This window comes from Carettochelys insculpta, chromosome 6 (assembly GCF_033958435.1).
Source record: "Carettochelys insculpta isolate YL-2023 chromosome 6, ASM3395843v1, whole genome shotgun sequence".
NCBI classification, from domain to species: domain Eukaryota; kingdom Metazoa; phylum Chordata; order Testudines; family Carettochelyidae; genus Carettochelys; species Carettochelys insculpta.
In genome coordinates, this window is record NC_134142.1 from 59,569,455 (window position 1) to 59,583,176 (window position 13,722).

General features: G+C 38.6%; 1 protein-coding gene across 4 annotated transcripts in view; it reads left to right on the forward strand.

Annotated features, from left to right (window-relative positions):
* The window catches only part of EIF2AK4 (eukaryotic translation initiation factor 2 alpha kinase 4), an 81,118-nt gene that overhangs the window by 46,002 nt on the left and 21,394 nt on the right, over positions 1 to 13,722 (forward strand). For all 4 annotated transcript variants that reach the window (XR_012645938.1, XR_012645939.1, XM_074996962.1 and 1 more), the window contains exons 19-26: positions 3,895 to 3,996; positions 4,662 to 4,712; positions 6,066 to 6,302; positions 7,363 to 7,438; positions 8,972 to 9,093; positions 12,113 to 12,162; positions 12,300 to 12,468; positions 12,964 to 13,080. Coding sequence is in view for 2 of the 4 variants with exons in the window: in XM_074996962.1 (XP_074853063.1) it covers positions 3,895 to 3,996; positions 4,662 to 4,712; positions 6,066 to 6,302; positions 7,363 to 7,438; positions 8,972 to 9,093; positions 12,113 to 12,162; positions 12,300 to 12,468; positions 12,964 to 13,080 (924 nt within the window). In the remaining 2 variants the exon portion in view is untranslated. The remainder of the gene's footprint in view (positions 1 to 3,894; positions 3,997 to 4,661; positions 4,713 to 6,065; positions 6,303 to 7,362; positions 7,439 to 8,971; positions 9,094 to 12,112; positions 12,163 to 12,299; positions 12,469 to 12,963; positions 13,081 to 13,722) is intronic.

Sequence of the window (13,722 nt, forward strand, 5' to 3'; positions counted from 1 at the left end):
AGCCATTAGCTATGAGAGATCCCAGAAGACTGGAAAAGGGCAATCACAGTGCCCATCCGTAAAACAGGACATAAGGACAACTCAGTAAACTACAGACCAGTCAATTTAACTCCTGTGCCAGGAAAGATAATGGAGCAAATGATTAAGGAATGTATCTGCAAACATTTATCAAGAACAAATCATACCAAACCAGCCTGATAGCTTTCTTTGATAGGATAACAAGCCTTCTGTATATAGGGTAAAAGGTAGATGTGGTATACCTAGACTTTAGTAAAGCATTTAATATGGTCTCTCATGACCTTGCTATCAATAAAAAAGCGAAATCCAGTGTAGATGGGACTACTATAAGGTGGGTGCATAACTGGCTGGATAACCATTCTCAGAGGCTATGTCTACACTACAGCAATCTTTTGAAAGTCGGTCGCCTGGAAGATACCTTCAGGAAGATCACCTTTCAAAAGAGCACGTCTACACACAAAAAGTGGATCAAGCTTTTGATCTGGCCTTTCGAAAGACCGATCCACTTTTTCAAAAGAGCATCCACATGGCCCCGACTGCTCTTTCTAAACAGCAGCCTGTGAAATATCTACTCATGTTTTCTTTCAAAAGAAGGTGCTCTTCCTGATACGGGAGGGGAAGAGTTCCACGTTCTTTTGATTTAATTTCTGAAAACATCCACTCAGTGTGCAGCGGCAGTCAAAAAAATTAACAAAATGTTGGGAATCATTAAGAAAGGAATAGATAAGACATAAAGGGTGTGTCTACATGGGCACAAGTCTTCGAAATAGCCATGCTAATGGCCATTTCGAAGATTACTAATGAGGCGCTGAATTGAATATTCAGCGCCTCATTACCATTAGGACGCTTCCAGCCGCGGCGCTTCGAAAGCGCCACTTTCAAAAGCGCACAGCTCGGCGTGGCTACACAGGGCTCCTTTTCAAAAGGGGCAGCTCCTTTCGAAAAGAACCCCCGTGTAGCTGTGCCGAGCCGAGCCGTGCGCTTTCGAAAGCGGCGCTTTGGAAGCACCATGGCCGGAAGCATCCTAATGCTAATGAGGCACTGAATATTCAATTCAGTGCCTCATTAGTAATCTTCGCAATATGGCTGTTTCAAAGATTTGTGCCTGTGTAGACACAGCCAAAATGTCATATTACTCTCTATGAGTCCATGGTATTCACATCTGGAATACTGTGTGCAAATGTGGTGGCCCCATCTCAAAAAAGATATATTGGAATTGGAAAAGGTTCAGAAAAGAGCAACAAAAATGACTAAGGGTATTGACCGTCTGCCATTTAAGGAGAAAATAATAAGACTGGGACCTTTTAGATTGGAAAAAAGATGATTAAGGGAGGATACAATAGAGGTATATAAAATCATAACTGGTATGGAGAAAGTAAATAAGGAATTGTTATTTACTCCTTCTCATAGCACAAGAACTAGGGGGTCACCAAATAAAATTAATAGGCAGGAGGTTTAAAACAAACAATAGGAAGTATTTTTTCACACAACTCACAGTTAACCTGTGGAACATCTTGCCAGAGGATGTTGTGAAGGCCAAGACTATAGGAGAGTTTAAAAAGGAGCTAGATAAATTCATGGAGGCTGAGTCCATTAATGGCTGTTAGCCAGGATGGGCATGGAGGGTGTTCCCAGCCTCTGTTTGCCAGGGGCTGGAAATGGGCAACGTGGAATTGATCACTTGGGCTGTAATCATCAAGGCCGTTTCTACAAAGGCCACTTTCTTCGAAAGTGGCAGAGTAATATGCAGCCCGAAATATGCTAATGAGGCGCAGATGCAAATTCCCCATACCTCATTAGCATAATGTCATGTGATTTGGAGTCCAGAAGACTGTTCTCCCGGACTTCAAAACGCCGTTTAGAAGTGCAGCCCCCGGGGGATCTTCCAGAAGGAAGTCCTTCTTCCAGACGCCCCTTCTTCCCAAAAATCTTCGGAAAGAAGGGCCCTCCGGAAGAAGGACTTCCTTCTGGAAGCTTCCCCGGGGCTGCGCTTCTACATGGCGTGGAATCCAGAAGAACAGTCTTCCGGATTCCAAATCATGTGACCGTATGCTAATGAGGCATGGAGAATTTGCATCCGCACCTCATTAGCATATTTCGGGCCGTGTATTACCCTGCCACTTTCAACGAAAGTGGCCTTTGTAGAAACAGCCTTGATGATTACCTGTTCTGTTCATTCCCTCTGGGGCACCTGGCATTGGCCACTATCGGATGACAGTGTACTGGGCTTGATGGACCTGTGGTTTTACCCAGTATGGCTGTTCTTACGAAAGGACACTTTTTGTATGTAGATGGACTGCTGGATGTTTTGAAAGAGCCCTTGCCTTCAAAGAATATTTTGAAAGAGCTTGCTAGTGTAGGCACGAGCAGAGAGTAGTTATCAATGGTTCACAGTCATGTTGGAAGGGCATAACAGGAGGGATTCTTCCAGGATCAGTTTTGGGACCAGTTCTGTTCAATATCTACAGCAGTGATTTAGATAATGGCATAGAGAGTATGCTTATCCAGGTTCCACATGATACCAGGTGAAGAGGGGTTACAAGTACTTTGGAGAATAGGGTTGAAATTCAAAATGATCTGGACAAACTGGAGAAATGGCCTGAGTTAAATAGGATGAAGTTCAATAAGGACAAATGTAAAATACTTCACTTAGAAAAAACCAATCAGTTTCACACATACAAAATAGGAAATGACACTGTTGCAAAAAAAAAAAAAAGGCAACCCAAACCCCAGAAACAAAAAAAAACAAGAAAAACCATGCTGGGATGCATTAACAGGAGTGGAGTGAGCAAGACACAAGAAGTAATTCTTCTGCTGTACTTTGCTCAACTGGAGTACTGTGTCCAGTTCTGAGCACCACATTTAAAGAGGGATGTGGAGAAATTGGAGGCGGTCCAGAGAAGAGCAACAAAAATGATTAAAGGTGTAGAAAACATGACCTATCAGGGATGATTGAAGAATTAAGTTTGTTTAGTTTGGAAAAGAGAAAACTGAGAGGGGACTGACAGGGGTTGCTGTAAGGAGGAGGGAGAAAAATTATTTTCCTTAACTTCTGAGTGTGGGACAAAAAAGCAACAGGCTTAAATTTACAGCAAGGGAGGTTTAGGTTGGGTATTAGGAAAAACGTCCTACCTCTCAAGGCGATTAACCACTGGAATAAGTTGCCTAGGAAGATTGTGGAATCTCCATCATTAGAGTTATTTAATAGCAGGTTATATAAACACCTGTCAGGGATGATCTAGGTAGTGCTTGGTCCTGCCGTTAATACAAGGGCTTGGAATAGCTGACCTCTTGAGGTCCCTTCCAGTTATAGTATTCTATGATGTGAATAAAGAATAGGCAAACCACTCTCTTTATAAAGTGAAAATATAGTTGCTAATAGGTTGGATAAAAGATTGACTGCAGTAGTGTAAGTGCATGCAATGTGACATCAAAAAAGAACCAAAAAAACATATTTTTTTTTTTTGAGGAAGGCAACCAAGTCCTCCTCGGAGCACAGAAAAGCCCTTCTGCAAAAGAGGACAAGATGAAGCGCCTTCGAGGGAGTTGAGTGTATAGATTCTTAGATAAACAGAAATCCTGTCTTCATATCAGTATGGTTTGAAAGGAGGATGATTTGGTGCAGCGTATAAGCAGAATATTTACTAAATAGGAATGTTTTCAAAATAAAATGTACACCCTACCTCATGAGATCATGAGGATAAAGAACATTAAAGATTGTGAGGCGCTGCCCACAGTAGTAATGGGAGCCATATAAGTACATTGAATAAAATGGAAAATATATTCATTTTTGTCTATTGATAACTGTCGTCATGGATCAGAAACACATCTGATGCAGTTAGGTTTACTACTTACTTGATTTTTTTTTTCTTCTAGAAAGTTGACCTTTTCAGTCTGGGCATAATATTCTTTGAGATGTCCTACCATCCCATGAGTACTGCATCAGAAAGGATCTTTGTCCTCAGCCAACTAAGATTAGTATGTATAAAATTTTGTTTTGTGGGTTTTTTTTTTTTTTGTGAGGAGAGTTGAGAAGAGGGGTTCCATGAAATACTTCAGTGAATAACAGCGGAAAAAAAAGTACACAGTGTATGTAAAATATGCTTTATATTGCAACCAAATGTTTGAATGTGTTGGTTTTTTTTTTTTTCTTTTTCTTCAGTAAGCTAAAAAGAAGAAAAATTGTACTTTTCACATAAAGAAAATTGGGTTTTTCTGTGTAATTCACATTAATCCATTTTGGTATATTTGTCCCCTTGTAGTGACAGGACCACGTATTTGGTTTCAGTCAAGTGTTTCCTCTAGATTAATGGAAGCACAGGAGTCAGAGGCCCAGACTTTAAACTCAAGAAGTCATAGATTCAGTCCTTTCTGGTTCACACGGAGATGGTTGTTACACAGAGGGTATGGAGCCAAGGGTTGTACCTTGTACAATCGTACTCAGTGCATTAAAAATACCATATTAATGTTTACAAAGAATAATAGAATACTATCTGGGAAATCTTAACTATAACAGCTAGCTATTTTTTTTCTTTATGTGATAAAAATATCTAGACTGTTTCTGATATATACATTTTTTTAATAAGGTTAGCTTGCTCATGTTTGCATCCTTATTCTAATTCAAATATATTTCTCTTTTTTAGCCTACTATTGAATTTCCAAAAGACTTTGATGAAGTGAAACATGAAAAGCAGGTAATTTTAGAGACATTTTAATTATTAAGTGTTCTCTGTTAAGAAATGTTAATCATTATTTTTTCCTCTTCATTTTAAATTAGTAATCTCTGCCAGGTCATCACATGATACTGGAACAAAGTAAAAAGGAAAATTCAAAAGGGTAAAGCAATTAATACAACTGTCATTAAAATATACATGAAATGCAAAGTTCCTGAGTGCAGTCATAATGGATTAATAGCTAGTGTTCGTTGGCGTACCTTTTAAATTCTGAAAGACTGTTTTGACTCTAGGTTCTAAGAAATTGGAGCTACTCTGTATAACAATTAATTTAACCCTTTGAAAACTCTTTGTTTCAAACACAGTGTAATGTATTCTGGAACAAAAGATATGTAAGGTGAAATGATAGCTATATATTATGTCTGGTAGGAATGGCCACCAGTGGGTGATTCTGGAAGCTGGGGACACTTGGCGTTTAATAGACTCAAGTACTATCGTGTGCGTGTGTGCGTGCGTGCGTGCGCGCGCGCGCGCACACCATCTAACTTTTCATGACCATGCCTTTGACGATACTATACTTTCCCATACACCATCTAAAGTTTTTCTTGATACTAGGAGAATCCCTGGGTAGCCAAAAAATATAAGTTTTTCTGCTGCTTTGGCCTTCTAAACAGTGATCTGGCTCATTGTTAGAGCACCACAAGAATGTTCCTCCTGGATCACATCAAAGGTCCTTCTAGTCCAGTATCCTGTCTTCGGACAGTGGACAGTGCCAGGTGCTTCCAATGGAATGAACAGAAAAGGCAGGCATCAAGTGGTCCATCTTGTATCATCCGTTCCCAGCTTCTGGCAAATAGAGGCTAGGAACACCATCCCTAATAATTTTTGGCAGCCGTTTACTAAAAGAATCCCAATACTTGAAGTTGTACCAAATAGCCAAGCCATGGAATCTTTCTCATCCAGTAGGGTTCCTGATTGTTTATCTGTATTTTATAAATCCTTGTTAAATGCTTTTTACCTGCATTTCTTCTGTCAAAAATAGTATTTAATATGTTACTTTACATTATATTGAATTTTGCATCCTTCTTTTTTGTGTCATGAAATTATTAACACAGCATCACAAGAGACTTGTCTGAGAGAGAATAAATTTTTAGGGATATTAGCATTCTTACTGTGTTGATATCCTAGTTAAAGCTATTCAGAAATAATGAGCAAATAATTTTTCTCATACGCTTTAAATAGTACCTAACCTTTTCAATACATGAGTACCTCACTAACATAGTAATGTAACTGGCAATGCTTACTTACATATTTATACCAGGAGATGTTTTTAATAGGAGTTAATTTCATAGTTTATGTTGGTTTAATTGGTAGAGACTGGTTATTACTTGGTTGTTGAGCCATGATCCTGCAGCACGACCAACTGCAGTGGAGCTGTTAAAAAGCGAACACCTCCCACCACCCCAAATGGAGGAATCGGAACTTCATGAAGTGCTTCATCATACCTTAGCAAATGTAGATGGGAAAGCTTACCGGACTATGATGGCTCAGATATTTTCACAGAGCATCTCTCCAGCAATGGATTACACCTATGACAGTGATATGCTGAAGGTTAGTTTTCAACTGATTTTTAGTAAGGACAGCCAAGGAAATGTAGATGTAACTCAACTCAAAACTTTCGCATCATAAGTGCTCCCTTATAAACTGATAATTTAATACTATTGGCCTGATGTTTCCAATCTAATTCATGTTCTGTTCCCCATATGAGTTTTACACACTTAGTGAAGAATTAAACTAAATTTTGCTGTGACAACAAATGGTCAAAGACCTGTGTGCATATGATTACTCTGAGCTATTATAATAGTCAGTGCTTTTTTGTAAAATAAGAGACGGTACTGAGCCATCTTCCAGCAGGCTCCACCTCCCAGGTTTCCTGCTGTAGCTGGTGCAGCAGGGCTTCACATGCCAGCCAACTCCCCATTGCGGAGCAGTGGGACCTCTAGTTCCAGGGCTGAGCTTCTGTGGGACCAGTGGGGCCTCTGGTTCCCAGCCCCACAGCAGGCTCCCAGCCCCCACACGGCTGTGGGGCCAGTGGGGGCTCTGGCAACCCTGCAGCTGGGAGCTGGCTGGGGTGCCAAGACCAGCTGTAGGAACTGGGAGTGTGAGGGGCCCCGTAGCCCTGCAGCTGGGAGCCGGCTGGGTTGCCAACCCACACTGGCAGCTCCATTTGCGTGAACCCCCATCCTGGGGGAACACTGATGCAGAGGTGCCGGTACTGTGTACTGGCATGTATTGCAACAAAAAAAAAAAAAAATCAACCCTGGTAATAGTCACGATACTCACATCTGAGTGTCAGTAAAAAGTTTTGTAATGTTTCTAACATGTCAGAAAGTTCCTTTTTAATGGCTACACTCAAGATTCAATTCTTTTTCTAAAACACTGAAAAATCATTGTTCTAAATATATTTTGTTTCCTTCTTTCCATAGCACTTTTTCCACTGTTAATCAAAATGTATAACAAGAATATTATGTGTGGAAAGAATAAGGACATTATACTGTATACAGTTCTCATTACAGCTTGCTATAGTCATTTGATTCATATGTTGATGTTTTCTATATTTGAACATACTTAACTACTTCTTATCTTAGCCTGGGGGGGTTGTTGTTTTCAGGGTAGTTTTTCCATTCGAACAGCCAAGATACAGCAGCATGTATGCGAGACTGTCAGCCGGATCTTTAGAAGACATGGTATGTTTGTTTATATGCTGTTTGTTTTGTTTTTCCCTTACTCAGAAAATGGCTTTGAATAGATTTGAGAGATGGTCTTTGAATGTGTGCTAAATTATTTTGTTATGATGACTGGTACTTCAGACCTTTTTCAGGGTAGGAACATTATTTTTTGGTTAACATGTAAACCAAAGTAAGACAGTGATAGATGAAACTTGCTAAGGCTGGTTCAAAGGAAATGTGGGGGAGGGAAAATCCATACAAATTTTGGAACATTCTGAAACCTTTTCAGTCATATAGCAATTACTTGTTTAATTTTCCATGAAATTATTTCCAGAAAGCAAAAAGCAAATTTTTTTAAAAAATTGAAATGGAAAATAATTAATGATTGATTAATTAATTAATCAAAACTGACCAATCAATGGCAAGCAGAAAATGAGAACCAGAAACAAAAAAAAAATTAAGCCAAACAAAAACATGATTACCGTTTTTTTTTATTTAAAAGCATATGATACTTTTGAAAATTTTCTTAACCCAACAATTTAGGAAAAATATAGATATTTTTACAAAATATTCTGTTTCATAGTTTTATAGCCTATAGGTCTGATTAGAGGGCAGGAAACACATCTGAAAAGTGCAACAGACTCTGTAACAAAAGAACTGTGACATTTTAATTCCTCTGACTTCCAAATCAAATTTGCTCATTTGTAGTTGAAAAGATTTTTCTTCCTTTTAGCTCTGCAAACTCCAATCAGAAATCTTAAGGTCAGGCAGGGGTTGTTCTTTCTCCAGTATTGTAGCAAGTAATGAAGAACTTTTCATTGGAACTTAACAATAACATTGATTGTATTTGAGCCAGATAATAATCCAACTAGTTGTCCTGTATTTGCATGAATATCCAATAGTAAAAAGATAATATAAGTTACTTTAGTCATTAGAGATAAGAACTGTGACTGAAAAAAAAAAAAGTGAAAAAAGTGATATTTTACAAAGTTGTTTTTTCTAACGATAGCCACATATTAAAGATGGCTTTAAAAAATAAGCAAAAGTATTAATAGAATTAGCTCAGCAACTGAACTGCAATCCTTTGTGCTGCCATGTGGGCCACTCTGGGATTCCTGGGCTTTGCCTTTCAGTATTTTTGGAAGGATCCTGTGACTCACTTAACAGCCATCATACCTGACAAATATAATAGTATTGAGAAGGTTAGTGAGACTCTTGCATGTTCTTCTGCAAGCACTTGTAGACTGTGGAGATTAAAGAGGGAGGAAAAACTGATAATGATTTCAGAATTCTATCTAGGATATGGAATTCAGTCATGGGATTCTGTAATTATCCTAACATACTTCTCTCTCCCCTTGCCAAGAAAAAAAAGAAAAGGTAACAGTAAAGTCTGTCAGTGTATTCCTGGACTCCAAAATTAATCTAGTTCAGAAAGTAATAGATTTTAACAAATATTAAGTTTCTTGTACACTTGATTTTTTGTCTTTTTAATGGCTTCTGAATAGAGAGTGCAACCTCTGTTTGAATTGCATTTTGTACATTTTTGCATAGGAGCTGTCAAGCTACATACCCCGCTTCTAATGCCAAAAAATAAAAAACTGTACGACCATAATGAAGCCTCATATTTCATAGATCACAGTGGTATGCTGCTGATGCTTCCTTATGATCTCAGGGTAAGTGGCTTATAGTTTTAAGTTAGTGGATTTGGGGAATGTTGTAGTTTCTATTACACTTTTTGATTCACTAATCAAGATTTAGGTACAGACTTCTACTTCCTCTTCCCATAACTCGGGCTTCTAGTTGTACAGTGTTTTTTCCTTTATCCTTGCCCACCAATCTCTCTCCTCTAGCCCAAGTTGATGACATTTCCAGACATGACAGGGAGGACAAAAAAATGGCTACAGGAAAAAAAAGTCATCTTTGCAAAGGTGCCATATTTTTTGCATCATAACTGAGCTTCACCTACAACTCTAGGCAATGTGTCCAATCTGAAGGGTGCCTTCCCTTGTATCTAAGTGCAAGCCTCACAGGAATCACAAAAATGAACTATGAAGAGTGGAGGTAGACTGAAAAACATTGCTACTTTTTCCATACGTAAACATGTTTTAAAAAATAATGTACAAAAAATGCTACACCATAAATATAGCGGATGACAGCATTGTAGGTTTTTTTCCCCACTTACACATGTGAGGAGAAAGACTTCATAACCTGTACACTTGATTTTTTTTTTTCTTTTTAATGGCTTCTGAATACTTTTCAACCCTGCCTTCCTTCACGCTTGACCCAGTGAGAATAAAAGTATTCCACTACCTTTTCTCTTCAGAAGCCTAGGTACACAGTAGGAATGTAACTGCCATCACCCTATAGTTGCTACTGCCTCTGTTGCCTATTTGGTGTTTTTACTTTCTTATATACTCACAACTGCTCTCAATAATCATCGTCCTGCCCCCTGCAGGAGAGAGGTGGCAATGGATGTGGTCTAATCAGGCTGCAAATCCATTTACTTCACACATCCGGCAATACAGTGAAAGATGTTGTTATTTTCGTAATTGTTTCTGCCGATTTGGAAGAGCTGCTGTCAGCCCTTCTCCTTCTCAGCCTGGTCCCAGGCCATTTCTGGGAATCTGCTATTCTTTCCTCCTGTAAGTGTGAAGGGAGGCTGCAAAAGACAGCAGGGAGACAATCCCCTTATCGGGCATTAGGAATCCCATTCCTTTGAGGGATGTCTTTTGCTAAATCCCTCTGCAAAGCCACTGTATCAGAGCTCGTTTCCCCTGCAACAAGTACCATGAAGCGGCACCAACATTTGGCTTCGTTGTCTCCCTAGACCATATCTGTATCGAGAGGGTCTTCTCCACAACTGCCCCTAATACACATACCCCCATCTCTGAGATGTGTCACTCACCTGGTCCAACCACTTCCTGCTCCCCCCTGCTCTGTCCATGAAAGTTTTCCTCTTCGTTCCCACCCCTGCAACCCAGTGGCACAGTGTATCCCCTTTTCTTGTGGTCAGCTGGAAAAGAACCACTGCATTCAGTTGCAAGAAGCACGTTCTGTGGTAGAGCTTTGAAGAAAGAGTGCAATGTGTGCTGATAACTTTACTGGCATACCAAATACCTTTACCTTTCTCATTCTCTAGTGGCATCACAGATTTTCTTCAGCCACACCTCCAGAGATGTCAGATAGCTAGTTTAATTTGACTTAAATCAGAGGTTCTCAAATTTCATTGCACTGTGTCCCCCTTCTGACAAGACAAATTACTACACAACACTAAGGAGTGGGAACGAAGCTTGAGCCCACTTGAGCCCCCCTCCCCCCATAAAGCCAAAACTGGGTCTTCACCCCTAGGCAAGGAGCCAGTTATTGAGCCCTGCTTCCCTCAGGCTTTGGCTTCAGCCTTGTTTAGTAGGGCTTAGGCATTAGCCCTGGGCCCTAGCTGGTCTAAGTTAGCCTTCATGCTACCACTAAAATGGGTTCCAACCCAGAGTTTGAGAACTGCTGGCTTAAACTGAAGATGTCATTGGTAGTTTTACAAAAACTGATACAAAAGGAAGTTGATATAGACTGAAAATGACAGCATATTACAAGTTATTTTGCCTGTAGTTTGTGAGATATTATGGATAAATTTTTCTCACTACTGGGAAAAATAGAACAAAAAAAACAGGCCTCTCTTTAGAATCCCCAAGATTGTCTATGTACTCCTCTTCCAGTTGCAGGCCCTCATTCTTTCATGCATCAATGTCTTAATTACTAAAGAATGGTCAGCTCCTTGTTGAGACTATTTTAATAGTTTGTCAATCATTTTTCACCATGTATTGCATATATCTTAGCTGTTTAACCTTTGACCCTTTTGACTGCATGACATTTCCAAGAATCTATGTATTTTATTTTTCTCACTGTAATATCTCCTCTGTAACATCACAGCTACTGATTATCTTAAATCAACAAAACATGCACTGTCTGACTACAGCTGGTCTTTTACTTTGTCTATGTCACTCTGCTATCTTTGACTCCTCTCTAGTAATTAACCAGATGTTTCGTTGTAGCTTTGTCATTTACATATTAAAGTGCCTTGTATACCCCATTTTCTGTTTATATTTTAAAAAGTACAAAGAAGCAGCCTAGAGACATTTTTATTGTAATCCTTCAATAGTGCTAGCTATAAAGTCTTATTCTGGCTCTATTACCCCAGTTTTAGACAAGTGTGATACCATTGGTGTAGTAAAGGGAAGAATCAGACAAAATGCTATCCATACTCTGAGAGCCAACACAATTTTTATCTCTGTTGTAACAAATGATTTCATAAGAGGTATTTGGTTACAGAAGTATTGACTGCAGCTTAGAACCTCCTTCTGTGTTCCTGGAAATAGGGTTTTATTAACAGCACATAGATAGTCTTAGGTATTGGTTTTTTTTTTTTGGCTGGCTCCATAATCCCTTTTGCAATCTTTACCTCCTGTATCAGCGCAATTGATATTCTGAGCACTTCCCCACACAAAGGGTGAACCTTTTTCAGAAAGATACACCAAAGATATTTAATACCATTTAGCTCTGACAAATAGACATTTTCTGAGGCATTGTTACAAATGGGAGAATAAAGGTTATAAAGGTTGTAATTCAACATTATCCTAGTAATACAAGTCAGAATGAAGCAATGTGTATTTGTCTCAATCACCTTTTTTGTGTTTTCAGGTTCCTTTCGCAAGATTTGTAGCTCGAAACAATATATCAAACTTGAAAAGGTAAGAAAATGACTGAGATATTATGCCTCAAATAGGACTAATATTCACCTGTTGCACATGTAACTTTCTGCACAGTGACTAAATAAATGACAGCACTGAATGTATTGTATTTATTCCGTCTTTGATGTTTTTTGTAGATATTGTATAGAGCGTGTATACAGACCTCGGAAGTTAGACCGTTGTCACCCCAAGGAACTATTAGAATGTGCATTTGACGTTATCACTTCTGCTGGAAACAGCTTTTTACCTGTTGCAGAAACAATCTACACTATTTCTGAAATCATTCAAGAATTTCCAGTACTACAGGTTGTTCCTTCATCCAGCCTCCTTACCTAATGAACATTTTTCATTCTTTGATTTTTTTTTTAAACTATGAATGATATTTTTAGAGAGAAATTGTAAATAAGGAAATGTGTAGGCAACGCTGATTAGAAAAAGACCTTCTCACCTTGTAACACACTAAATATGTTCAAGTATTAATTTTGAATTAAATTGGAAACCAAATCAGTATAATATAAACTGTAAAATTAAAAAGTATTTTTCAAGTATGATTTCCAAAGAGTGACCTATTGGACCTATATAAACTATTGAACACCTTTACAGCATTGTTTGAAATAATTGGTGTCTTCTTTTAGGTGTCTGTCTTTAATCCTCACATTAAAAATATCGTAAAATGGCACAAATTCTGCCGGTTCTGTGGTACAGAGAAGGGAGTTAAGGGGATGGGGAGAGTCAAAGTTAGTTGTGACCAACAGAAAAGCTATTTTGCATAAAACATAAGATTTTTTTTTCCTCTGATAGGAAAGAAACTATAGTATTTATCTGAACCACACTGCCTTATTGAAGGCTATTCTCTTGCATTGTGGGATACCAGAAGATAAACTCAATCAAGTCTACATCATTCTGTATGATGCAGTGGTAAGATATTAGTGACTCATGCGATCAGTTTAATAACTGTAAAGTGACACTTTAATAATGGATCCATCTTTAAATATGAGTAATAATACTTTTGCCATTTACCATGAAGTATCTTAACCAAACCTTACTGTAAAAGTGGTGGATTACTCTAGATTATCAGTTTGTATTAAAGCTTTTTCTGCTATGTCCTTATAAGAGAACTGTTATCTTAAAACACAGGTTGGAGGAGGTTGGGGGAGATTCTTTACCTATGGCTGTATCTAAACTAGGAGATAAATTTAAAGGCATTAGCTTGGTATTAAAACGCCACTGTCTTCACTGTAAATACCATTAGTTTGATTTAGTGAGCCCTAATACTAATAACAAAATGTCATTATTACCAGCATCAATTTGGAATTTAAAATTTCGAATAAAGGCTAGTGTAGAAGCATCATGTCTTTAATTTGAACTTATTAGCCTGCAGAAGTGTCCTGTATGTATCCTGCAAAGCTATGCAGTGACCCTCCATGTATGGCCACTTCCTCTCCACTGCTCTCCATCCAGGTGTACAGGAAGGTCACAGGAAACACACGAATTTTTGATTGAATTAGAATTAGAATTTGAATTCACCAGCACCCAGGCCTGCAAATATGAAGGGCACCC